This window comes from Balaenoptera acutorostrata, chromosome 3 (assembly GCF_949987535.1).
Source record: "Balaenoptera acutorostrata chromosome 3, mBalAcu1.1, whole genome shotgun sequence".
Classification (NCBI taxonomy): domain Eukaryota; kingdom Metazoa; phylum Chordata; class Mammalia; order Artiodactyla; family Balaenopteridae; genus Balaenoptera; species Balaenoptera acutorostrata.
In genome coordinates, this window is record NC_080066.1 from 84,948,675 (window position 1) to 84,976,342 (window position 27,668).

The following is a 27,668-nucleotide window of genomic DNA, read 5'->3' on the forward strand; positions in this document are numbered from 1 at the left end:
CAAGACACTCAGAGAGTCTCACGGCAAGAGTTATATCCCTAGGTTTCCACCTGGGTACAGCCTTTTTGAGTGCATGGAGTAACTGAGAGTGGGGGAGGGGTGAGAGGCAATGGACTAAAGTTGTCTCTTTTAGTCCCTACTCTGTATTTTCACTGAGCCCAGGAATAACAAGTGGTGCCTAAACAATGTGAGGTGCATCTTTTCGCTAGTCAAAAACCGAAGAGGTGATACTACCTTGTCTCACAATTCCCAAGTATTCTTTGCTTTGAAAATGGGAGGCAGCCAGAAAAGTTACACAAAAGGGCCAGCTCTGTTCTACAACACCTCACAATATTGGCAAGGATGCTGAATCTCCTAGGTGTTGTAAGGTCATTTTTCATTACAAAGAGTGATCTTGTATGGATAATGATAATAAGAAATACTCATTTTGTAACTGGAAAATATGGCACTTCAACTTGGGCCATTTGCTGAAATCCACAATAATTTTCATAAAATTCGCCTTTGTGTTTTCCTCATGTAATGGTGTGTGCATAACACAGAAAGCTCACCTATCAAGATGAAATACAAAAGAGGTTTTTCCTAACCATGCACCAAAAATGTCTCTACAACACAAAACTGTCTATAGGAATATAAAAAAGAAACACAAGATTTCTACCCTCAGACTTTGAAATCAGGACAAGACCTACACATGAGGAATCCATTCTCAACAAACCATCAAGTCCTATCCAGTTTTACTTCCTAAAAAACTGTCTAACTTTTCTTCATCTCCAATACCATTACTTTGGTCTACGCGATGATCCAAGCTGGGAGGGACTATTACATTAGCCTCCCAACTGGTCTCCCTGGATCAGCTGCTGATACTCTTCAACCTTCACTCCCACCCCCCAAGGTTACCCTAGCCTCATCTCACACACCCTCTCCATTCTAACCACATCAGCCCTTGTTCCTCCCTTGTACGTGCTATATACTTCTTTCCCTGGAATGCTCTGTCCATCCTCTTTTGCAACTCATTTTTCAGACTGCAGCTCCATTCCCCCAAGGAAAGCTTTTCCTGACCTCCCATTATATGCTCTTATATATGGCACGATTACTTGATTAATGTCTAATTCCTCACACTCCTACCAGACTATACATCATGAGGGCAAAGACCACATTTGTTTTGATCACTCTCATACCCCTAAGCCTAGCATAGTACCTGAGATCTATAGGTTGCCCCCCACCCCAATATTTATTGAATAAAGATTTGAGAATACTTTTAAAGAAAAATGCTCGTTAAGGCAAATTAATATGTTACTTTCCTTCACCATCAATAAGGCACATGTATACATACTGCTACTTCATGGTGGTAGCAATGGAGTTGCATTATACCACCTGCCTGTTCAAGCCCATGTCAAACATACAGGTTTTAAATGATATGTTAGCTGGAATCCTGGCTCCTTAAATACAGTCTTTGACCACAAAATAAATGAGAGCTAACTGGCTTTGGAGGCCATGAGCTAAGCTTTATTAGAAGCACACTTTAATCAAGAAAGTTAATGGATCATAATTACTTAACACATAGACAAAAATCTCATTAAAATGACTGCCACTGAAAATTACATGCTTCTCCCTTGCAGTGGAATTTTGTTGTAATAATTTATTCCCAGTCTTAGAAACGAAAAAACTACCTTTTGCCTAGGCTGGCTGGCTGTCTTTTTGAGACAGAGGTTTTGAGAAAACACAGTAAGTTAGCAAATAAATATATTGAATGCAGCATAAGGAAAGTAAAACAGCCCTCCAAAATATAACAGAATAGCACCATATACAAACTTCACCTGCTCTTCTCTTATCTACCTTCTGAGACGTTGTAAGGTACAGTGTGTTCCTCTGGTTGAAGTAGCTGCTGCTGCCCTGGCCCTCTTGTCTCCCCTGTTCCTTTACTGAAGCACTTTCCAGAAACTTCACCCAACGAGTGGCAAGCTGTCAGTAAACATCACTGTTCTTCTAGTCTCAACTAACAGTATCTGAGGTTGGGGGAGTTACAACTAGGGTTGGGGAGTCTGCAAAATACATCCAGAAGTTAGAACCCAAGCCTCCCCATACAAGAAGCAGGCCATGGATTTCCAAAGAAGAAAATATAAGCCATCAGCTTTTCGACCTATAGAATAAAGCACGAGTTAAAGGGGACTCACTGTAGTTTAACAGAAAGACCACTAGACTCTGCCAGGGATCAATCAGGTAGTAAAGGATCTAGTCTCAGTTCTTTCCCTAATTGTAATAACTGAGGCAAGTCACCTAACTTTTGTTTTCCATCTGTGAAACAGAGGGCAAGCGCTAGATCAGTGTTTCTCAACCAGGGGTGTTTTCATCCCCCAGGAGACAACTGGCAATATCTGGAAACATTTTTGATTGTCACAGTTGCGGGGAGGGCATATTAATCACTTTTTAAATTTTCTGTATTTTATGATGCTTTGACATCTTGGGGGCCTTGCTAATCCTGGAAAGACTGCCCCTCCCAGGGCTAACTAATTCCTAGGGATAGCAAACAACTCCCCCCCATCCCCTGCCATGTGCCTCTCATATGAAAACCAACCAATCCAGAGCCCACACCCCCGACCACCTCTTTCATCTTTCACACACCAAGCCAATACTTTCCCTGCCCTAAACTGCCCAGGGCCAGGCACTGGACAACTAGAGACCACTCCTGTAGCCCAGAGCCACTGAAATTAAATTATTCAAACTATCCAATTCTAAACTTGCTCAAATCTGCCCACCCTGTCTCATCTTCTCCTTCCCTTGGAAACCACAATAAAAGTTCTGGGCCACACTTGCTCCTCACTCTTACCTCCTGACCAACCCAACTGCTCCCCCATGTGGCCCTGCGTGGCTTGGTGCGCCTCCTGCTGTTGGGAACTGAAAGTAATAAACTCTTCTTTCAAGGAAGTTTCCATGTATGGTATCCTATCAGACCTGATTAAAACAGAATCCCAGGTACATTTTAAATCAGGAGGGTATGCTATTAGTATGTTGTGAGTAGAGGCCAGGGAAGCTGCAAAACACCCTACAACGCACAGGACAGCCCCACAGCAAAGAATTATCCAGCCCCAAATGTCAGCAGCGCCAGGGTTGAGAAACCCTGGACCAGATGAACTCTTATGCTCCTACTATTTGATTCAAATAGGTCTGATAGGTTGACTTGCCTGGAGCAGATACTGCTGTAACCTGCAAAACAGCACTGTTATTCTGAGTTACCCCACAGACTTAGGTGCACTGAAAAATCTTCCTTATAGTAACAATTATGGTTAAGGGATTTGATCAGTGGTATTGACACATTACCCAAGTGCTAAAGTAATGCTGAGAAAAGGAGTGTAATTCTCAACATAAATTAGAAAACCTTCTAGCAGGAAATAAATGTGTGGTAGTGACATGAACACTTTCATAAAACAAGCTCTTACCACAGTCCTTAAAAGGCACTAAAAGTCAATATCTTGTCATAATAAAATGTGGTAAAGAAAAGCAGCCTAGCAAATAGCCACTACCTTCAGATCAAGAAGCCACAACCTTAGTGTTCTCCCCTCACTGCCTCCCAGACGCACACGCCCTGCTGCAACAACCGCTCCAAACATACCAGGGATTAACAATTCCAGGGTCAAGGGTCTCCACCTTAGCCTTATGTAATGCATAAGGTAAGCAACAGCCATTTTGCAAAATAAAACATATATTCATATATTCAGTTCTGCTCTACATGGATTGCAGTATTGCCCAGAGTCTGCTTAGATCTATTCTACCAATAACTAGAAACTTTGATCCAATTTGGTCAGCATCTTTCAGAAAGGTAATAATTAGATTTAAGGTCATGAAGGACCCTCTAGAGACACTCTCTACACTGCAGCCATCCTGGTACAGAAGCCCTGAAGAGGCATAGAGGCTGGCGTATGTCAAAGAGCTAATAATCTGTCGCATTTTACCGAAAACATTCTTCCCAGCCCAGAGAGAAAAGATTTCTTAAAGGGAAGAAAATTTCAGGAGATGTTTGAAAATAAAAATGTTGGAGAAAATAGTTTAGAACAGTCATGTCATTAGAGATACCAGGCAGAAGTGGGGGTACAGAAGGCCAAAAGTTCATTTGGATAAAGAGGAGGAGGGGGATGGCAGTGTCAGGGAAAAGTCATGGAAAAGCTAACTGTTCAAAGGCAGCTACTTAGTATCAAAGGGTTTGAAAAATTATTTCATTTCTCTTTATTGTCTAGCACCTACCTCAGGGTCAAGATCATCCAGCACAGTTTCCAGTTGTTTCAGTTCTATTTCTGATAGATTCCCAAGGAGTTCATCTTCATCAACGTCCTTGTACTTTTCTAAGTCCTTCCGGAACGATAGTGCCATGGTTTGCAGTCACTTAATTTTTGCTATTTAGTACAGTCAGAAGTGATTTCTTATTTTTTTTCTTAAAGCTATGGAGAGAAGAAACAAAAACATTTAAAATATTAAGTCATCCCCACCTACTTAGATCTATTTTAGGTTAAATGAAATGTAATTTCCATGTGTCATATATTCTTTGACTACGTATCACACACTATCCTTGCCTATGAATCATTCAATGTCTTTATCTTTTGTCTTTTGTTGACAAAAAGCAACCAAAGAAAAACAAAAAGCCACACTGGGAAAAAAGAGGGGAAGGAGAGAATAAAATTGAAATCCATTAAAACAGCTACTTGACAGAATTTAGATTCCTGATAACTGAGTTTTAGGGGGGAAGAACTTATAATATGTGCCAAAATATAATTTTTTCCATCAATTGGTTTCAAATGATTGCTACCAGAATACTTTGTTTAAGCACAGTATGTTTGAGGCATGCTTGTTTTCCTGTAAATTGCTTAGAACATTATTTTCTGACTCAATATTAATATAGGAGAGAGATTAATATACTCTCCATGGGAGGAATGGCCATTGGAAAAAACATTTTTTGAGAAGGTTCATTTAAAAAAATTTTTTGCATTTTTTCTTCTAATTTATATTTTGTTGCATTATGAAAACAATACATTTATTTGGCAAAGTAATCTAGGTTACAAGTCGAAATAAAAGAAAATTCTGAAGAAAGTGCACTGATTATTTTTTAAATATGAAATATTAGATGTATTCTAACCAATACATACTAGCATTCTTATTAGGAAAAGGCATTTTTAAAGGAAAAAAACATAGCATTCTGAAAATGTTTCAGCAAAATACTCAAAACCATGCTGGGATATGTCATCCACTGACTGGCAAGATTGGTCAGGAGGGTCTGGTGGTAGGAAAGGATCTTCACCATTTCCTCACCATGTTCATCCCTCCCAAACAGCTATGAAGTGACTCAAAAAGCAGCATCTTTCCAGATATAGCAAGACTATTCTATAGGAAAAAAAATACTTAAAGTAAGTACTGCAAAAAGCGTGAAGTAAAAATGAAGTATTTCTATAAATTCTAGCCATATATGTGGATCATTTGCCTCATAAAATGTTCCTATGTGAATAAGAAATAATCCTTAGACTTCCTGATTTCGCTAAATTTTTCTTGGCTGTAAAATGCCCAGTACTTCAAAGTTTGGATATACTTTCTACTCCCTTCTCCCAAGTTTTCCCAACTTAATATTTTAACTAATACATTTTCCTCCTCAAACTAGTAACATTTTATGGACCCTTTTATGTGTTTTCATCTCCTATGAAGACAGGAAGCTTCACCACAGGGGTCTGTCAGCTAGCAAGCATCTGGGACCAATAACAAGCAAATTAACAGAGCTGTGCTTATGCAGATGTTAAATTGCAGGCATTTTGTGTAACTGCCAAAGACAGGTCTGGCTTACACCTGTTCTACTGGCACTTCATTGGTTGAGCAGTTACTCTGGATTTTTTTCGCTTTTTTGAACACATAATTATCATTGTTGTCATTACTAAGTTTGGTAAACATCCTTTGTATTTCCAACTTTAAGACAACAAGCTTACCAAGTATCCTGAGAGTGTATTTTCTCAATTAAAAATAATACAGTCTGAGGAGACGATTCAATAGAAGGTATCAGCACTTTCAAATATATTAACCGTAAAATGCAATTTTAAAGAAGGTGGCACAGGACTTCCCTGGTGGTGCAGTGGTTAAGAATCCGCCTTCCAATCCAGGGAACACAGGTTCAAGCCCTGGTCTGGGAAGATCCCACATGCCACTGAGCAACTAAGCCCATGTGCCACAACTACTGAGCCTGCGTGCTAGAGCCCGCGAGCCACAACTACTGAGCCCATGTGCCACAACTACTGAGGCCCACGCGCCTAGAGCCCGTGCTCCACAACAAGAGAAGCCACCGCAATGAGAAGCCCGTGAACCGCAACGAAGAGTAGCCCCCTGTCGCCACAACTAGAGAAAGCCCGTGCACAAAAATGAGGACCCAACGCAGACATACATACATACATACATAAATAATTCACTTTAAAAAAATAAAATAAAATAAAGAAGGTGGCAGGCAATGTTAGGAGAAAAAATAAATAGAAGAACATTTTGAAAAAATACTCCCTTTATTAAAATACCAATAATATGGTATTTGAGACAGATAAGGGTAAGAAATTGATAAAAGTACAAGAATAGGTACCATGAGTAATTACTTAGTTTTCACCATTTTTTAATGTTTGGACAATCAATCCAAAAAGTTTTTAATGTAGTTTAATATAATTTATTTTTGAGGTTTATAACATACAATAAAACCAACTTCTTGTTCAATAAATATTTCAAAGAAATACATATTAATTATTTTGAGCATCCCCTCACTTTACTCTCAAGTGTTCCAGTTTGGGCCATAAATTCAATGGTCATCCTACTAATAAGGTATTATAATGGGCAATATGATAGGAATGAGGTGTTAGGGGCAAAGGCAATGTTATATGCCATGCAGGGTCTATAGGTTTGGAACATGACATTCCTTAGAGTGACTAAACAGGTTACTCCAAGAGATGGCTCCTTATCCCAAAGTAAAATCTGTCACACAAAGCATGTTTATAGCATTGCTTAAAGATTAATAAAATGAACACCATGAACACACCACCCAACCTCAGAAAGAAAACATTACTTTGTACTCTCATGTTCCCCTTTCCAGTTGCATCTCTTCCCCCAAAAGAAGGAGCCATTGTACTGAATTCTGAATTAATCATTCCCTTACTTTCTTTACAGTTTTACCTTAAATGTACATATCTTTAAACAGTTTTAGTTTTGCTTTCTTTTGCACATATATATACATGTGTATATATATATATATATATATATATATATATACGGACTCACACAGTATGTATCCTTCTGTGACTTGGTTTTTACACTCAGCATTGCTTTGAGTTCATGCTTAGAGCTGAACTTCTTTCATTTTCATTTCTATATCATATTCTGTTATATAAATGAACATCTGAATTACTTGTAGTCTTTCCTACTCTATTTTTCTGCTGTTACCTATTTCCTGGTATACATGTGCAAGAGTTTCTCCAAGTTGTCCAAACCTAGGAATGGAATTGCTGGGAAAAGGGTATGGTATTACTCAAGTTTACTAGGTAATGTCAAACTATTTTCAAAGTGGTTGTACCAATTCACATTCCTAGAAGATTCAATGCATGACAATTTCATGTTGCTCGTCCTTGCTGACTGTTGATATTATCAGTTATTGTGGGGTTTTTTGCCCATTCTGGTGGATGTGAAATGATATTTCATTGTGGTTTTAATTTGCATTTTGCTGAGTTATGATGAGGTTGAGTATATTTTCATACGTTCTTGGCCTTAGTCACTTAGACATAGTGGTGTTCCTTAGTCTGTGAAGAATCTTTGCCCGTTTTTTTTTTTTTAATAAATTTATTTAGTTTATTTATTTTTGGCTGCATCGGGTCTTCGTTGCAGCAAGTGGGGGCTATTCTTTGTTGCGGTGAGCGGGCTTCTCATTGCAGTGGCTTCTCTTGTTGCATAGCACAGGCTCCAGGCACATGGGCTTCAGTAGTTGTGGCAGGAGGGCTCAGTAGCTGTGGCTCCCAGGCTCTAGAGCGCAGGCTCAGTAGTTGTGGCGCACAGGCTTAGTTGCTCTGAGGCATGTGGGATCTTCCCAGTCCAGGGCTCGATCCTGTGTCCCCTGCACTGGCAGGCGGATTCTTAACCACTGCGCCACCAGGGAAGCCCTCTTTGCCCATTTTTATATTGTGTTATCTTTTAAAAAAAAATAGATGCTCTTTACTATATTCTGCATACTAATCTTGTCAGTTATATGTTAAAAATCTCTTCCATTTTCTTTTAACTCATTAGTTTATTAAGGTATTTCTAGGGGGAAACATATCAAAGTGTTTTTCATTTAATTATTTAAGGAATTTACTTCTTTGGCTTGTTTTTTCCTTTTCAAAGCAATGGAAAGGCATTTCCTTCAAGTTCGGATTATGAAATCTTGCCAAGAACTTCCAGGTACTACACCAGAGCTTCCCAGAAGCTTCAATTCTGCTTCAGTAGAAAGCAACCAACTGCTGCTCATCCTACCTAATGCTGCTCAAGACTCACCACAAGTGTTCACATTCTCAGAGTCTCTAACTTGATTGTTACCTTCCCTCTCAACTCTCATCCTTCACTGAGGATTATCTGTGTGCTGACAATGTGCCAAGTATTAGCAAGAGAAGCTCAGAACTCCTTAAGAAGGGAAGCTCTGGAAGCCGTGCTTTGCTCTGCTTTCTGTCCCATGGATAACATGTCTTCTCTTGCTTGTCCTCTGACACCTGTATACCGGAAGGGGAACAAATTCTGAATGGTTTCAACCAGTGTGCTAGAAAAGTATCTTAAATCTACACTGGGTCTACAGGAACTTTTTTTAATCCCCAAGCTAATGTAAAATACATTTCATAAAAATACACTTCATAATCTACAGAGCACAGGAATAGATTTTTTTAAGCATAATATTCTCAGTCTTTTTTTTTTTTCTAAAGGTTGTATATAAGCAAAAGTTAGTTTTGCTAGATAAGTTAGGTAAACTTTCAGGCGGATGTAGAAAATCTTTTAACTTGAAATTCTGGTATGATCAGACTGTTTAATTCTCCATCCTTAACTCACTTTTTAGAGCAGTGGTTTTCATGTTTTAGACTGAATCAGAACCCCCTGGAGGGCTTGTTAGGACACCACCCCTGGGCCCCACCCCCAGTTTCCTGATTGAATAGGTCTAGGGTAGGGCCAAAAATCTGCATTTTTAACCAGCTGCCAGGTGGTGCTGATACAGCCGGTCAGGAACTAGGCTTTGAGAGGCACTGCTCTAGAGGAACTGACTTCATAAATTTGTAAATTCTGACAACTAGGTCTCACATTCTTGTGGCAGTCTATCTTGCCCTACTCACAGGCTGAAGAACTTTGTTAAAATAGTCCCCAAAGTCTATGAGAACTGTTGCCATGGTACGCTTTCCTTTTCACTCGGCCACTGCTTCACTGGATTTCAGTTAGCGGAGGCAATACCAAGGAACAGAAGGAAACTCCTGGAGTATTCTGGGCCAAGAGCTTTCATTCCATTAACCAACTTCCTTTTCGTGTATTACTAGTCTCTAGAATCCTCCTTACTTTTCACACAAGACTTTCAGGACCCTGCTAATTTCCAGGTGGATTCTTCTATTTAGATACTTTTTAAATAGCTGTATTCTAGATCTTTGGGATCACTTTAAATGAAGCACTGTTGTGAGATTTCAGATGCCATATTTACATTTATATTTATCATTGCATCAGCACCAGGTAGACCTGCCTTAATTGCTCTAAACTAATACAGAGTTAGTCTTAATACCTAAATGATGCATTTGCACAAAATGGAGACGCAGCACTACGTAACCAAAGGTTTCTCTGAGATTCAAACATAGAAAAAGAGTAGAAGGGGACTCCCCCACTGGTCAAAAATCCATCTTCCAATGCAGGGGACGCAGGTTCGATCCCTGGTCGGGGAACTAAGATCCCACATGCCGCGGGGCAACTAAGCCCAAGTGCTGCAACTACTGAGCCCATGCGCCTCAACTACAGAGCCCGTCTCAACTACAGAGCCCACGCACTCTGGAGCCCAAGCACCACAACTAGAGAGAGAAAAACCCGCATGCCACAACTAGAGAGAAGCCCACACGCCCCAACGAAAGATACAGCATCCTGCAACGAAGATCCCGCGTGCTGTAACTAAGACCCGATGCAGCCAAAAATAAAAAAATAAATAAAATTTTAAAAAATCTGTATAAAAAAGAAAAATAGTAGAAGAGCTATACCTGTACATGGTAGATGGTCAGAGAGGCACAGTGAACTCAAAGAGAACTTGTACTGAAGCAGTCGGTACCATATTCCCATCGATGGCAATTTAGTTCTTGCAAAAATAATTAACACTAGGATCCACAATAATTTTTTAAGAGAAATACTTCTCTATTTAACCAATCTCCACTTATTTTCCTTCAGTTTCACATTTTTTTATAGAGTAAGGTCTTGACACTGACTATTAAGAAAAAAACCTGGAATTACGTGATTCAAAGTTACATTCTCTCAAAATATGAGGTGTTAACCCCCATTTCATCACTATTTCAACAGGGCAGGCTCAGAGTTCAGCCTCTTATCTGTTCTCTCTTAAATGCACACATGTGATCATGTTGTTCTCTAGTTCAAAAATCTAAAATAGACTCATAGTACCTTCAACGGGGTTAGGCAAAGTACAGTGTCAGTGGGCCAAACTCAGCCTGCTGCCTATGGCTGTAAATAACGTTTTACTGGAACATAGTCCCATTCATTCACTTACGTATTGTCCATGGCTGCTTTTGTGCTACAATGGCAAAGTTGAATAAATGCAGCAGAGACCCATATGGTCTGTAAAACCTGAAGTATTTACTATCTGGCCCTTCACAGAAAAAGTTTGCCAAGCCCTGACCTACAAGATAAAGTCCAAATTCCTCAGCATGAGATAGTAGTTCACAACCAGGACCCAGCTAGCTTTCTATTATATTATCTCTGGCTGCTCACCATCACATAGCCTATAGGCCAAATAGGCCCCAAAGTTTTAGGTCTCTATGCTATTTGCTTATTTCGTTCCCTCTCTCCACAATGCATGCACTCTTTCTCATTTACCTCTGTCCTCAAACCCCTACATATTCTTCAAGGCCTAGCTAAAATGTCATACATATCTTCCCTGAAATTTTCCCTGCTCTCCGTTTGATCGGACCCCCAGGAAAGATTAGTATCTTCAACTGATAAGATCAACATACGATAAGAGAATGTTTCCCAAAAAAGTAGATAGAACAAATGACTATAGCATGATGGTAACACAACCATGGAAAGTAGGCAGTAAGCTGGCAAATAAAAGAAAATGGGGGGCTTCCCTGGTGGCGCAGTGGTTGAGAGTCTGCCTGCCACTGCGGGGGACGTGGGTTCGAGCCCTGGTCTGGGAAGATCCCACATGCCGCGGAGCAACTGGGCCCGTGAGCCACAACTACTGAGCCTGCGCGTCTGGAGCCTGTGCTCCGCAACAGGAGAGGCCGCGATAGTGAGAGGCCCGCGCACCGCGATGAAGAGTGGCCCCCACTTGCCGCAGCTGGAGGAAGCCCTTGCACAGAAACGAAGACCCAACACAGCCATAAATAAATAAATAAATAAAATTTTTTTTAAAAATGTAAATTGTGAAGAAAAAAAAAAAGAAAATGGGGTTCATTAAGCAAGATTTGGCCATGTTCATGAAGCACAAGGGAGGCATGATATCCTGACCAGCAGATGCGATTGGCTGGTTCCCACTGCAGTTATATGTCCCATATGAAGAAGCATCAGATGGCCAATGCCTGATGTCATTCGACATTTACATCACTCAACTCCCCTTACTCCTCTCCGTGCTCACCAAGTAATCTTCTAATTCAAACTTGGCTATTCATGTAGTTTTCCTCACTGTAAATTAATAAACTGATGTTTTGACTTATGCACCAGTCTTTTATGAGTGTGGTTAGTATGGGTCACTTTTTAAGAAATTAGGCACCTATTGGTGGATTGAAATCAGGTCTCTGCAAAAGCAAAGCTGAGGACCATCACATGAAATCCTATCCCAAAGATGGCTGGCCAGCTACTCCTAAAGACACCCTCTATCTCATGTCAAACCAACAATGACAGTGTATTAGGTCATCTTCTGTCTCTCTTGCTGGACACTGTAAGCCCCTTGAACAAGAGAGATTCTCTCCTAGATCTCATTTCTTACTGGGTTGCCATCACCAGGTGCAGTACGTGGTTACACATAGTTAAGCCAAATTTGATTTAATTGGATCATATATCAGTCTCTTTTCCCTTTTTTGGTAGTTCCCTCTACCTGCCCCAGATTTCTAGTATCCCTCTTGCTCCCTCACTCTATTTCCCTTATCACAACTAAAAAGGCACTGATAATCAGTCCTTGATACTTCTGCTAATCCTTTATAGACTCTGCATTGTTCATCTTTTCTTCCCTCAGTGTCAAACCATTTTGGCTCAGAGTTCTCTGCTGTCTAATCTTCCCTAGCTAAAACAAAAGAAAAACATCTGATTATCAGTCACCAGACCTCTGAAATTAAATACATGCCCTGATGATGATTTGATTTTCTTTTGAGTAGAAATGAATTTCCTCCTTGGGAGATACCAAGCCTCACTCTTCAGATGTGCTGGGCTTAAGACTGCGTGTCTTTTCCTCACTGGCTTCTCCTAGGACCCCTGGGTACTGAACCAACCTGACCCGCCAGATCAGAAACATCTTTTTTTCTGTCACAAGATTCCCAGGTGATTATTTGTTTTCCAATATATTTACTGTTCATTCAACAAATATTTTTGAACATCTTCTGTACCAGGAATTGACTTGTTCCAGACAATAGGCATAAGCAGTATACAAGACAGACAAGTTCCTTGCTCCAGTTTATTTTAAAGGTGGTGGAAAGACAAAAAACAATGAACAAAAAACCAAGGTAATAACAGATAGCAATAAACATGATAAGGAAAAACCCAGGACAATGCTATAGGAGAAGTGAGGGTCAGGAAAGTTACTTTAAGTGGTTCAGATAGACTGTTCTGAAAGGTGACTTTTAAGCCAAGATCTAAAGGTCTCTCGCAACCCTCTCAGCCTAGGACTCCGCTAACAGCAGCAATCTAGGTGAAAAACAATGGTGGCTTTGCTTGAAGTTGTAGCTGTGGAGATAGAAGTGGAAAAAAACATGTGACATATTTTAGAAGCAAAGCCAAAAGGACTTGTTCACAGATTGGCTGTAAGGAGATAAGGACAAAAGATGCCCTAAGGGATGACCTCTGTGTTAACTTCAGTTAGTATTTAATAATTTCTGTTGTTGTTGTTCCATACCTATTTTTTCTGAAGAGCTGAACATGGCCCTATGCCACCTATATTTCTAGGTCTGGAAAAAAAAAGGTTCCTGGTTAATATTTTCATAATCGTTTGTTTTGAGATCCACATTGTGAACTGTTCTCATATGACAAATCTTGAACACCCATAATAATAATAACCAATTAGCGAAACAAAATAAACCAATAAAAAATTACTAAATAAAACAATTGCTGGCTATGGCCTTTAAATATATTTGTAGGCTAAACAAAAGTGCCTGTCTATGTTAATACTATTTCTGGCATCATCTTTTGCAAAGAGCTGAGACTAAAAAGTGAAACAAGCAAATATTCTGTCATGATTTTTTTTAAAATATTATACAATTACTGTTCCTAACTTATTTTTCTCTCCAATATTTTTAATACTTATAGTCAAACTGCTGAAGAAGAGATGATCATGAATTTGGCACCCAGCAATCACTGTGATTTCAAGATTCACACGGCTGACCCTCATCACCTAGTCTCTGAGTTCCTTGACCTTCTCTCTTCTGATGGTCCCGTCCTCTGCCCTACCTCAGCTCTACATCCCTATGGTTGTAACCTAGTTCTAATCATTACCAATAATTGTACCCCTCCATAACTCTCAATTTCTTTGATCCTCTCTCTCTCTCTGGAACTCCTCTAGCAAAACCCCAATCCTGGTTAAAACGCTCTTCCTACTCCTCACCTGTACCAGGGTGACAGATAAAGCAGGAGAAAAACACACCAACTGACCAGCCATATTTAATATTTATCACCACTAACATCAAAGAGTGCTGCCTACTAATCCCACTGCATTTCCCTAGTGCAGTCACTCTCCCACAATCTGACTATTTTACTTCGTCTTTTCCCTCAGACCTTTAATATTTCTTATCTATCACTCTCAGATGAAGCCCCTACCTTAATATTTCACTGACAATATAGAAGCAATCATAAAAGGATATCTAAGCTCCCACTGCTATATCTACCAACCGACCTAAATTTGTTCTCATATACTCTATCTTCTCTCTTGTTTTTATAGATAAACTGTCCAGACTCTTATCTAAGGCCAATCCCACTGCCTGTGACCAAATCCCATCCATGCTCATTTATACAAGATCACTTCAATAATTGGGCCCTTTTTCTACAGGATCATGCCCATCAGCATATAGACTGTAACATACCTCCCAAATTAAAAACAAACATTCCTTTGACTTCATATCCCCCTCCAGACACTTCGCATCCCCCTCCCGACAATTTCTTGGCTCCCCTTTAGAGCAGAATTCCTTGAAAGAACTGTTTTTGGTACCCCAAGTTCCCTCCCTCTTATTCTCTTATACCTTCTCCAGTTTGGCTTTTGTTCCCAGCACTTACTCCACCCAAAGTGACCTTGTCAGCAATGGCCTGCATGGTGCCAAATCCAGCTGTCAATTCTTTTTTTTTTTAATTTTAAAAGATTTTATTAATTACATACAGTATATTATTACATTTTATAAATTACATATAGAACTGTACATCATTCTGATGTACAGTTCTGTGAGCTTTGAGAAATGCAGAGTAAATGTAGAGTTGTACAACCACCACCATAATCAAGATACAGAGCCAGCTGTCAATTCTTAGCCCTCGTCTTACGACACCTATGAGAAGCAGCATCTGACAACAGATCACTCCTTTATCCTAAAACACTTTTCTCACTTGGCCGTGGGGACATTATTTTCTCTTGGTCTCCCTTTATCTCTCTGACTCTCCCACCTCATTCTCCTTTGCTAGTTCCTCCTCATCTTTCCTACCTTTAAATGTGGGAGTGCCCCCAGGACTTAAGTTCTTTGGACAGCTTCTCTTTCTATATTCACTCCCTAGGTGATTTCATACATTGACAACTCTTGGATTTATATCTCCAATTTGGACCTCTCTCCCCAACTCCAGACTTAAAAATAACTACCTATGTAACAACTCTACTTGGATGGCTAACAGGTATCTCAAATGTGAATGTACAAAGCAGACTCTTAATTTTCTCCCCCAGACCTGCTCTTGCCATGTTTTTATCATTTAATAAACAGCAACTCCATTCTTTTAGTTGCTCAGTCCACAAATTTTGGAGTTAACTTTGACTTCTCTCAGACTCCGCATCTGATCCATCAAACATTTGGCTCTATCTTTAAAACATCATGGACTTAGCATCTCCACTGCTTCCACTCTGGTCCAAGTCATCAACATCTCTTTCCTGGACCACTGCAATCTCCTCCTAACTGGGGCTCCTCCTCCCACTCTAATGCCCATATAGTCTATAGTCTATTTTCTGCAAAGGTACCAGAGCTACCTTATTCTTTTTAAGAAGTTCTTGTTGAGATAGTTATAGATTCATATGCAGTTGTAAGAAACAACACAGAGGGATCCCTTGAACACGTTGTCCAGTTCCCCCTGATGGCAACATTTTGCAAAACTATAGTACATCACAATGAGCATATTGACATTGATATAGTCCACTGATCTTTTTCTGATTTCTCCAGTTTTACTTGTACTCATATTTGTGTATATGTGTGTATAGTATGCCCCATACAATTTTATCACCTTTTAGGTTTGTGTATCCACCACTACAGTGGAGATACTGAACAGTTTCAACACCACAAAGATTCCCCATATTGTCCTTTTATAACCACACTCATCTCCTTCTCTAACCCCTGGCAAACAACTTATCTGCCCTCCATTTCTAAAATTAAGTTATTTAAAAAATGCTATATACATAGGATCATACAATATGTAACCTTAGGGATCACTAAGTATAAATTCCTAAAGACTCGTCCAAGTTGCTGTGTATCGATAGTTCACTTTTAAAATTGTATTCCATGGTATGTATTTTCTGCAGGTTAACCATTCAGATGTTGAAAGACAGTTCTTGACTACTACAAATAAAGTGTCTATTTGTGTACAGGTTCTTGTGTGAACTGGCCAGATTCCATTACTTCTGCTACTCACAATCTTCTAATGGCATCTCATCTCAATCAGAATAAAAGCCAAATGGCTTTACAGTGGTCCACAAGGCCATACACAATCCCCCCACCCCACTAAGCCTCAACTCATCTCCAACCATTCTCCACTTTGCTCACAGCACTTCAGCAACACTGATCTTCTTGCTCTTCCTCCAACAAACCAGGCATACTCCTGCCTGAGGGCTTTTGCGCTTGATGTTCCTTCTACCTGGAAAACTCTTCCCTGAAACAGCTAAATGACCTGTTCCCTCACTTCTTTAAGATCTCTGCTTAAATATCAATTGCTTAGAGAGGACTTCCCTGTCCACTATATATAAAATATCAACTCCCACAGGCCCCTCCACTACTGCACTAGGCAATCTCTATTTTCTTACCCTGTATTTCCCTCTACATTATTATCTGACATGCTATATATTTATTGATTCATTATCTATATCTTGTCACTAAAATCTAAACTATATTCAATCAGAGACTCTCTTTTGTTCACTACTACATCCTCAACAGAGAATAGATCATGGCCCATGCCAAGTACTAAAAAACAGCAGATATATCTAATTTCAAGGCTAAGTGTAAACTTATTAAAGTCACTTAAGTTAACCTGGAGTCATTCAAGATTATTGAAACACTAACCTCTTACCTTTATATGACAGTAGCTTTGTTTATGATGTTTCTTCCTAGATCAGATCTAACTTAAGAAGTTGTTTAAGAACTAAATCGAGGCTTATTGATTAAGAAGTAAATAAATTAAGCTAAGAATAGGAAAGTTAACACTCGACTGAGCTGCCTAACTCTGTATTTTTAAGTTTCTCATATTAAACTGCTGAGATGGCCTGGCTCTTTTTTTCTTCATAACTTGTCTTTTTAAAAATAAAAATACATATACCTACCAGCATGGCTAAAATGAAAAAGAATGACAATACCAAGTGTAGATAAGGATGTGGAGCAACTGATACTCATAATTTGCTAATGGAGTACAAATTGATTCAACCACTTTGGAAAAGTATTTGGTAGTATCTACTAAAACTAGACACACTCATACCACAATGGTGTAGCAATTTCACTCCTAGCTATCTACCCAAGAGAAATAGTGTTTGTGTTAATAAAATAAGATGTACAAAAATGCTCACTGCAGCTTTACTCATAATATCTCCAAATTGATAGAAAATGAGCCAAATGCCCATTATCAGGAGAATACACAAATGAACTGTGGTACAGTTATAAAAGACAATACTACATTAAAGAGCAACTATGATTATGTGCAAAAACATGAATGAATCTCACATGCATTATGTTGCAGCCCAAAAAAATAAAATATAATAATAAAATAAACACGCAAAAAATACTTATAAAATAAAATAAGTTATCTCTACCTGGAGATTTTAACATTTAAAGCATCTAAATGCTGTCCCATTTAATGTCGGCCTTTAGTTTCATCTCTGCTGGTCTGAGGAACATTCTCTTTGATGGAGAAGGCTGGAGTAAAGAAAGTTATCTATTTATTCCTGTCATTGCTAAAGCACAGGCTGAGTATGAATATCTGTCTGGAATATTGTGCAGCAGATTACTCAACTGCAAGGGAGTTTAAGAGTCTCATAAGGTCATTTCCTTTTTATGAGCTTATGATTCTAGATAACACTAATTATAACCAAAAAATGTACTTGGTGCTCACTGCGTCCAAAGCACTACGCACACAGTATTTACCTTCTAAAAAATAAAAACCATTTTATTTTAGTTGTATATTACGTATATTAACTTTTGTAGTAAATAAGACATTTTTAAAGGAAATGAGTTGGATGCTAAATCTGTCCTTCTGTTCTGTTCACTGCCTCTTCTATACAATGAAGTGTAAAAGGCAGTGCATTAAGTAATGATTTTTGCTGAGTTCTTAGGATGCTATGGTTGACCCAGATGTGGGCACATCTGAGTGAGGTAGGTGCTCAGCACACAAAGTTTGAGAAACTGGTGGTTGATTATTCTGTGTAAAAGTTCCATGGAAACTTACCAACCTTCACTAAGTATGAGATTAGCTAAGCAGCCCCGTCTTTCCTGTCACTGCAACTGATGCCGTCTCGATTTTTTTAAAATGAGATCTGTAGATCCCAAAAGCACAAGGAAAGGAAATAAAGTCTGAAGTCTGAGGGCAGTCCGGAAAAACTTGTTAGGGCCAGAACAGAGAAGAGATTTAATTGGAAGCAGGTTACTGAGGGCAACCTTAAAGTAGAAAGCAGCCAGGTCATTTCTGTGACTATTAGGAGAAATACTTCATAGGTTACTCATAGCACTTCAAAAACAATCTTTCAACAAGACTCTACCGAGAGACTCTGTGGCTCCCATGTGAGTACCCCCATTTCCTTTTCTGGCTCAAAGCAGCCAAACCAGCTCCCAGTTGTAGCCCACCTCCTCTCTATTTATTCTTTGTGGAGTTGCAGCAACAGAGGTACAAGGCAAGGTCAGAGAGGAACCCACTCTGGGCTGGGATGAATGCCACACCAGCCACACCCTTAACATACCCGTTTCTCAGTACCAAAGGTTTTCCAGTCTTCTTTTTGGTTTGTTTGTTTAATAGATTGGGCAGAGGAGGAAATGCTCAAGCTTTTCTAAAAGTTATTGCAAACTCAAAAAAATCTTAAAATAGGAATGACATCATAAACAAGTCTCCCAGGATAATCAGGTTACAGAGCTCTTATCTCTGCTGGTTAACCTAAAAGATTCTTCTACCAGTTATACTGTGGACAAAATCAAATATGACATGAGGTGGCTTGCAGGAAAAACTTATCAGTGCTCAGCCATCAATCAAAATGCTGAATCCATTCCAAGTATATAACGGAGAGACTGAGGGTTTTCTTTCTCTTTCTCTACCAAGGGAAGTATCGCTATGACTCATTCTTCCTCTTGCAAGAATTTTCTTAATACACTGAGTTAGTAAAACTATATACAAAATCCTAAAATAAACTAGGCTAGATCTTAAAGAAATCATGCTGAGATCAAGTTGAGTTTTATGCAGTGAACAAAAGGTGAACGGCAACATCTTTCCTCAGTTTCACCCTTCTGAATTTCCTGGGCTTCAGACCAGGTTTTTTCCTTCATTCTGAAAAACTCTTTTCAACCTTACCAATTTCCCCATCTTCAAATCAATATGTATTTGTATATATTTATTAAGTGCCTATTACATTTAATGTGCTGTCCTGGGGAAGGGAGACATTGGACTGGAGGTGGGTAGGACATAGGGAGAGGAAAGGGACCACGGGAAGGAGAGGAAAAGAATTTCAGAAAATTGCATAAACAGATTGTTGTTCTCTCTCCCCACTTTATAAGTGTTTCTCAAACTGGAATTTAAAAGATTATAAGAATCAAAGACATGGCAAAAATAGGGCACAGAGACTGTAATATTCAAGTGTAGATGTAATGTTAAATGCAGATTCAATCTCAACACTTTAAAGTTTTCTTTGGATACACTGTTGTGCTCTCTCAATATGCAAAACTGGTGACCAGCAAAGCTGGGCATATAGTGAAAGTAAATCTGATTCTCCCTCACACCTTCTCTTGCCACCTTCCATCATTAAGAGTACAGCCCAGGTGGCACACTGAAAAGAACCCTTCACTGGCATGTCTCTTCTCTTCTCCACTCCCTTGTTACATCCACGGGTATGCAGAACCCTACCCTCTAGCAACGCTGTGTATCAATAATTGTGCCACAAAAAAGGATTAAGAAGTACACCACTGTTCAACTGAAAATGTGTTTATATAGAAAAATATACCTCCAAATGAGGAAACTATCCTGGGAGAAATCAACTATTCTCAACAAAACGTGACTTGATGAACATGTACATAACTGTTGTTGGCAATACTTGCAGACCTGCTGGTTAACAGTTAATAAGGCATCAAAATATTTTGTGTGAAAGCTGTCCCAGCATTCTAGAGACTTTAAAAAGTTAAGGTTTTGGTAATACATGGGACAAAGTGCTCTAAGGAATTACCAGAACTATTCTAAACCACCAAAATAAGCCCATAAGATGTAAAAGATGTCAGAGAAAATATATATTTTTTAATATGAAGTTTTCCCAAATCAACGATCATAAAATAAATACTAACATACACACAGAATATAGCTACTATTGTTATTTGTCTTGTGTATTGTGTTACCTGTATTCGTAATTGCAAAATAATGCATGATCTTGGCCAAAATGTCAAATAGTACAGTTGATAAATGTAGAAAGTATAATGTTATTAAAGGACCTCCCTACCCTGTCTCACTCTGCTAGTGTTTTAATCCTTCTAGACCAGATTTTGTTTTGAACCAACAATCTCACTCTAATAAAGTTCACTCTTTCTAATAAAATTCTACTTTTCCTCCCTTTTTGGGAGGGTGGGTCTGGATGGATAGTAATGAGGATAAGTTTTAAAAGTTTAATGGGAAAACTTTCAGTCTTAAAAATAAGTGAGGGGACTTCCCTGGTGGTGCAGTGGTTAAGAATCCGCCTACCAATGCAGGGGACACGGGTTTGAGCCCTGGTCCGGGAAGATCCCACATGCCGCGGAGCAACGAAGCCCATAAGCCACAACTACTGAGCCTGCGCTCTAGAGCCCGCGAGCCACAACTACTGAGCCCTCGCTCCACAACTACTGAAGCCCACACGCCTAGAGCCCATGCTCTGCAACAAGAGAAGCCACCGCAAGAGAAGCCCATGCACCGCAATGAAGAGTAGCCCCCCCCAACTCCAACTAGAGAAAGCCTGCACGCAGCAACAAGGACCCAACGCAGCCAAAGAAAAAAATAAAATAAAATAAGTGAGGACTTCCCTGGTGGCACACTGGTTAAGAATCTGCCTGCTGGGGCTTCCCTGAAAGCGCAGTGGTTGGGAGTTTGCCTGCCAATGCCAGGGACGTGGGTTCGAGCCCTGGTCTGGGAGGATCCCACATGCCGTGGAGCAACTGGGCCCATGTGCCACAACTGCTAAGCCTGCGCTCTGGAACCCACGAGCCACAACTACTGAGCCCGTGTGCCACAACTACTGAAGCCCGTGTGCCTAGAGCCCATGCTCTGCAACAAGAGAGGTCACCACAATGAGAAGCCCGCCCACCGCAGTGAAGAGTAGCTCCCGCTCGCCGCAACTGGAGAGGGCCCGTGCGCAGCAACGAGGACCCAACGCAGCCAAAAACAAACAAATAAATAAATAAATTTATATTAAAAAAAAACTAAGTGAAAAGAAAGTTCTCAGTTTTAGCTAGACTATGTAACTCAAGCCCCCTTTCTTTCCTAGAATAAGGAAAAGCTTATTTTTAAACTGCCCGATGAATACTTCTGAGTCTTTCCTGAAGATACAACAAACTGTGACAAGTTGATGTACTTAATAGAATTCAATTATCACTCGAGTAGGAAAAACAAAAACAAACCAAAAAATCCAGAAAGAAATCCAGAATTCTTAGGGAGAAAAAGGCCTAGCACTTAGCTCCTAGCATTGGGGGTCACTAGATCCATGGACTTAAGGGCTCTGTGACTTTGAGCAAGTTACTTCACTTCTCAGTTTTCTGGGCTAGATGAGGAATAACCAAGATATGTCCTAGTTCTGACAGTAGACTTCTCCAGGTCCAGACACGGGAAATCAAACAGCCTTTTCCCCAGTCAGGGTAAATTCTGCCTCAGTCTTTAGGCAGCCACTGTCAACAGATGAGAAGTGGCAAAGGGATGAAGCCTATTCACTTTATTCCCAGGCTCAATGTCCTCAGGTCTCTTGTAGCTCTAATGTCTATGATCTTAAAGAAACACTAACTCAAACTTGCCAACATGAACAACGTATAAGTAGAAAGGAAAGATACCAGAGCTGAATCATGCTAGGTAAGCACAAAAACAGTAAAGTGAAATACTTTAGGAAAGTGACTTGAAAAACCAGAACAGATTAAACAACGAAAAAAAGTAAATAATGAAGTCAAACATGGGCCTATGTTGTTATGTACTAGAGAAAAAGAAGTTAAAGTGGAATGACCATATTAATAAATGCTTTCTTGAAAGTTGCCAAATAAAGCAAATTTCTACAGATCATTTTCTATTTTCCCATAATAAAATTAGAACTGTTTCTATGAAAACATGAATTCCCAATATATCATAAATCATAAGAATGAATGCAAAAGAATTTTAATCACAAAATTAAATATAAATTTTAGTAATACAGTAAAACTACTGAAGTATAAAGCAGCACATGCACTTCTGTCTTGTTCTTTATTTCATTTTCTTTTTTTAAAATAAATTTAAAAGTATCTAACTACTGTCTCTATTTTAATTAAATATTAAATCCAAGACAATCAAGAGTAGGACAGTACTGGAAGATATTAGGAAAAAGACTTTAGAACAAGGAAAACAGATTGGGAAAACAGATTTGGAATTTAGGAAAGAGGCCTTTGGGAAACAGGCTTCATAAAGGCTTTAGTTTCAGATGGTGATATTCTAAGAAATTTTAGAGGAGTCACTCAACCCCATTAATTCATCCATGTCCATTCCTCAAATCTGGCCCACTTTTCTCTATACCACAAGAAACATTAACGGTTGACAAATGACCCCTATGGTCCTTCCAAATCTAAAAGTCTAAGATCACTCAACTTTTAAAAATAAGTGCCTTGGAAATAACTCTGAAAAGATCCACAAGAACCAGAGACAAACCAGAGAGCTAAAGATACAGGGAGAGTGTTCACCAGATATCCAGTGGTCACTTTTGAGTTTTGTATCATGTGCATTTATTTTATTTTTAATTTAAATAATAACTCAATCATTTGTTGCATTTTGTTGCTGTGTACGAAAAAACAGTAACAAATATTGCCTCTGACTTTATGCATGCCACCCCCAGGTAACAGCAAAAAGTGCTTTGGTGGAAAAGCAAAACAATGAAAAGCATCAGCCATTAGAGAGTCCTATTAAAAGAATTTCAGAACATTAATTAAGGGGAAAAAAAACTAACAATCTATGAGACCAATAGTAAGAATCATTTAAAGAGATATATAATTATATATTCTCCAAAGCTCCACAGCTTGGGCCCAAAGGCCCTATATAATTGAGACTCTGAAACTGGGATGGGGCCCGTTTTGGGGTGTTTTATTCCTTTTCCTGAAGGAAACATCAAGAGAAATAACTTTTCTGAAGTTCTGTGCAGGCCTTCAAAGCCTTGTGTTTCTGGACTCTGCCCCTTCCCAGGAACAGTTCCAGTACCTAGGGAAATTTCTGGAGTCTCATAAAGAAAGGAAGTAAAAAACAATGCTTTACCAAGCCCTTCCTCCTAGGGGCAAGCAAACTCCTTGCCTGACTAAACTCTTGCCTTCCTGCTCTAATGATCTTGATCACAGCCACCTGACTATGCTTCCTGAAACACTGCTTTTACATTTCATTCCTTTGCTAAGAATTTTTTTTATTTGTTAGGTGCTTGTATTTTGACAGTTTCTCTGGTGATTTTGATAAAACTCCACTTTCCTACTTTCACTGAGAATTACTAGGAATCCTCAGCTCTAATCAGGCTGGTTTCCTCAGGGTCTCACAAATACCCTAAGTTCACTTTTACCTTTTTGCCTCATTTGTTTCCCAATATGGTCTGCACTTCTCTTCAACAATCCTCCCTACCCCAACCCCAAATTTCACTTCTCCATCCTATCCAAACTTGCATACCCTTCAAAGACTAGCTCAAGTCCATCTTCTCCAAAGCCTTTCTTAGCTCCTCCAACCCTACTTGGCCTCTTTTCCACTCTGAAGGTCAACAACACTCAGGATGCACCACACCATTTAGCCCCAATACTTGCCATTGATTCAGGTGTCTGGTGCCCCGCCTGCTATGAATGCATGCCCCCCAGTGGACCATGCCTCACTCCTACACGGTGAAGTATTTCATATACACCTTTGGAGAAATAGCACACTTGAGACTTTTAGGGATACCACTCGTTTTACCCTAATCAATTTCAGGGGACTAGGGACATACCAAGTTTGCTATAGCAATTATTGAGTTAATTTTCAGAGTAACATGGAGAAGCAGTTATGTTTGGAGAGGCACATGCCTAAATTTACATAATGCGTCTTGATGTCTCAAGGGAGAAGTGGGGAATACAGAACCAATCAGAGAGATTTGGAAGGCCCTGAAGTTAGGGTATAAATCTCATCAGATGGAGAATACCTAAGATGAGAGAATGAGTTCCCTCAGTTAATGGCCAAAAAGGAGCCATTCTTCAACAAAATGGTAGTGTCCCACCACTTTGACTCAGTGTCCCAACTATAGAGAACCTCACTGTTAAGGAAGTACTACGATACCCAGAGTGAACAACAGAAGCGATAACCAACAGATGGGGTACGTGTATGTAACCACATGGCAGCCAGGAGCAAGACCACACAACCCACCATAAATGATCTTGGGAACAAAAAGATGACTATCCTCTTATAGACTAAAGACAGCACTGAAGAGTTTTTGATAGGAAAAAGTTCTTTGCTCTTATTGAATTGTACACTTAAGAAGGATGAATTTTATGATATGTAAATTATGCCTCAGTAAAATTGTTTAAAAACTTTTTTTGGTGACTTGAGCTGGAGTACTTGCATGTGGTGAAGCATCTGACAGTCCAGTAAGGAGAGGGTATCACAGGTTTTTACTGGAACTTCAAGACAGAAGGCAAAACCTCTGGTGCAAAATTTTTTATCATATTAAGATAGGAGAGTTCCCTATAAATAATAAAAATTACCAAAATATAGCCTTTGAGAAATACATATACACACATAATAAAAACCAAACCGTATAAAACTAGTGAAATAAAAACCATACAGCTAATGTGGATAGTTACTGAGAAGGGAGAAATGGAAGGGGGTGGGGCTAAAAAGAAAAATTCATATTTAAGCTGGAGATAGCTGAAAAAAGCAGAACTGATGAAAGAAAGGAAGTCTCAGAAGTCACTGTTATTGGCCAAGAAGCTTGGTTTATTGCCCCCAGTGTCATAAGGTCTGCCTTGGCATAGGTTCTTTTGAACAGGGCTGAGGGACATTTTTCCTTTAATAGCAAACAAGGAAAATCAAGAAAGCCACCCAGAAAGAAGTAAAGGCAACTTAATTTAATGCAGAGAAGGAGAGGAGGTTACTGAGAGCTTAGTACAAGGACCCAAAACAGAAGTTTAGGGTAATGCTCAAATTAACACTTATGACACCAACTGTAAACTAATATTTTTAAGTGACAGAATAAAACTGTCTACATCTTTCTTACATCTTACAAACAAATTTCTTTCATTTACCTGAGCTTCTCAGAATAACAAAGAGGCCGTATGCCATATTCCAGCATAATGAAGAGAAAAATAAAGGGATCAATTTTTATTTGCATACCTATTATTTGCCAGGTATTTACTTTACCAAATACATCTCCTCATAATAACTGCAAAATACTGCTATCCCCATTTCATAAATGATGAAACTAAGGCTCAGAATAAAGAGCCTGCCCAAGGATATATAACTTCTTTCTCAACAGTAGATGTGAGATTTGAACCTGACTCTAAAATCCATGCTTTTTATACTATATCATACTGCCTCTATAAAATACTTACTTTCTACCATGCTTTTACTTTTATGTTACTCCACACCACACATTAACAGAAGCAAGTTACTAACATGACAGTAATTGGCAATTAAAAAGCCGCAGCTGGAGGCAAAAGCAAAGGAAAAACTATAAAGTAACTAAAGCACTAAGTGTGGGACAATTTAATGTAATTACCAAGAGTCCATAAACTGCAACAACCTCAGAAGGCAATTCAGTAGCACAGAATAATACCTGATGCACGCAATGAATTCAAAATTCTATATCCTCCAAATCATCTTGGTTAAATTAAGTTTGAAGAACTTCATTTAAGAAGACCAGGAAAAGCTTTATAATGCATTTTACCAAAAATGACATTTAAAATAGATTTTTAAAAAAGATCTCAATCTTCTTACAGATATTTCACTTTGTAATCTTAGGCAACACAGTAAACTACATTTTGTCTCTCTGTTTTTAAAATGAGAATAATAATAGTACCTATCTCATGGGGCTGATACATTAATTCATTAAATGAATACATATAAATCAATTAGAACAGTTTTTGACACAGAGCAAAGGTTCAATAAATTTTAGCCAATAAAGTCATTATCTTCAAAATTCATTTTTAAGGAATACTTCATTATTTCATACTAGGTAAATGAGATATTACCATACTGAGATCCATATAATCCAGACAATTAATTGCAAAGATTGGGTGAGAGCAATGAAGACTAAAAAAGGGAATATAAAAAAATGAGACGACGAATGTACAAAGAAAGCAACAGAAGAGAGGTGTTAAGTCACCACTTTGCCTACACGTCTACCAACATTTACCTCATCATAATCAGTTGCTTAATACATATCTTCTTCATAGGCCGTGAGCCCTTTAAGGACAGGCACTTATTTTTTTATTTTATTTTTTTAGTATTTATTTATTTATTTATTTGGTTGCACCAGGTCTTAGTTGAGGCAGGCGGGCTCCTTAGTTGCAGCTCACAGGCTCCTTAGTTGTGGCATGTGAACTCTTAGTTGTGGCATGCATGTGGGATCTAGCTCCCTGACCAGGGATCAAACCCAGGTCCCCTGCATTGGGAGTGTGGAGTCTTATCCACTGTGCCACCAGGGAAGTCCCCAGGCACTTATTTTTATATTATCAGCCCAACATAGTGCCTGCAACATAGCAGATACTAAGTATATAACAAAATAATAAGGGGGTGGGACTCAATAATATCTGAGATCAATGATGGGAGTACCTGATTTTACCATATCCTAATAGGACTGGCGGGTAGGGTCTGTAAAGACTTATTATCACCTTTCATTTAATTGATTATCAATGTTCTACTCCTCTATTCTTTCTGAACTAGAAAATAAATTTCAAAAATGTTTAAAAAATAGTTAATTTGCTCTAAAATTAGAAATCTTTCAAATGATGATAAAACAAATTTTGGTAATATTTTTAATATTAAAAATATCTCTGGGACTTCCCTGGTGGCCCAGTGGTTAAGAATCTGCCTGCCAATGCAGGGGACAAGGGTTCGATCCCTGGTCCGGGAAGATCCCATATGCCGCAGAGCGACTAAGCCCGTGCGCCACAACTACTGAGCCCGCGCACCACAGGTACTGAAGCCCACATGCCTAGAGCCTGGGCTCCGCAACAAGAGAAGCCACTGCAACAAGAAGCCCATGCACCACAACGAAGAGTAGCCCCTGCTCACCGCAACTAGAGAAAGCCCACATGCAGCAACAAAGACCCAATGCAGCCTAAATAAATAAATTAATTTATTTATTTATTTAAAAAATATTTCTCTGATTAGCCTGTTATGCCCAAAAGGTAATCCTAATGGTCAAA

General features: G+C 39.1%; 1 protein-coding gene across 3 annotated transcripts in view; it reads right to left on the reverse strand.

The window, feature by feature from the left end:
* The window catches only part of TMOD3 (tropomodulin 3), an 87,851-nt gene that overhangs the window by 44,928 nt on the left and 15,255 nt on the right, over positions 1–27,668 (reverse strand). For 2 of the 3 annotated variants that reach the window (XM_007194885.2, XM_007194883.2), the window contains exon 2: positions 4,237–4,430. In XM_007194885.2, the coding sequence (XP_007194947.1) occupies positions 4,237–4,362 (126 nt within the window). In that variant the 5' untranslated portion in view covers positions 4,363–4,430. Of the gene's footprint in view, positions 1–4,236; positions 4,431–27,668 lie in introns of those variants that run through there. The other variant, XM_057543347.1, reaches the window with a different exon arrangement.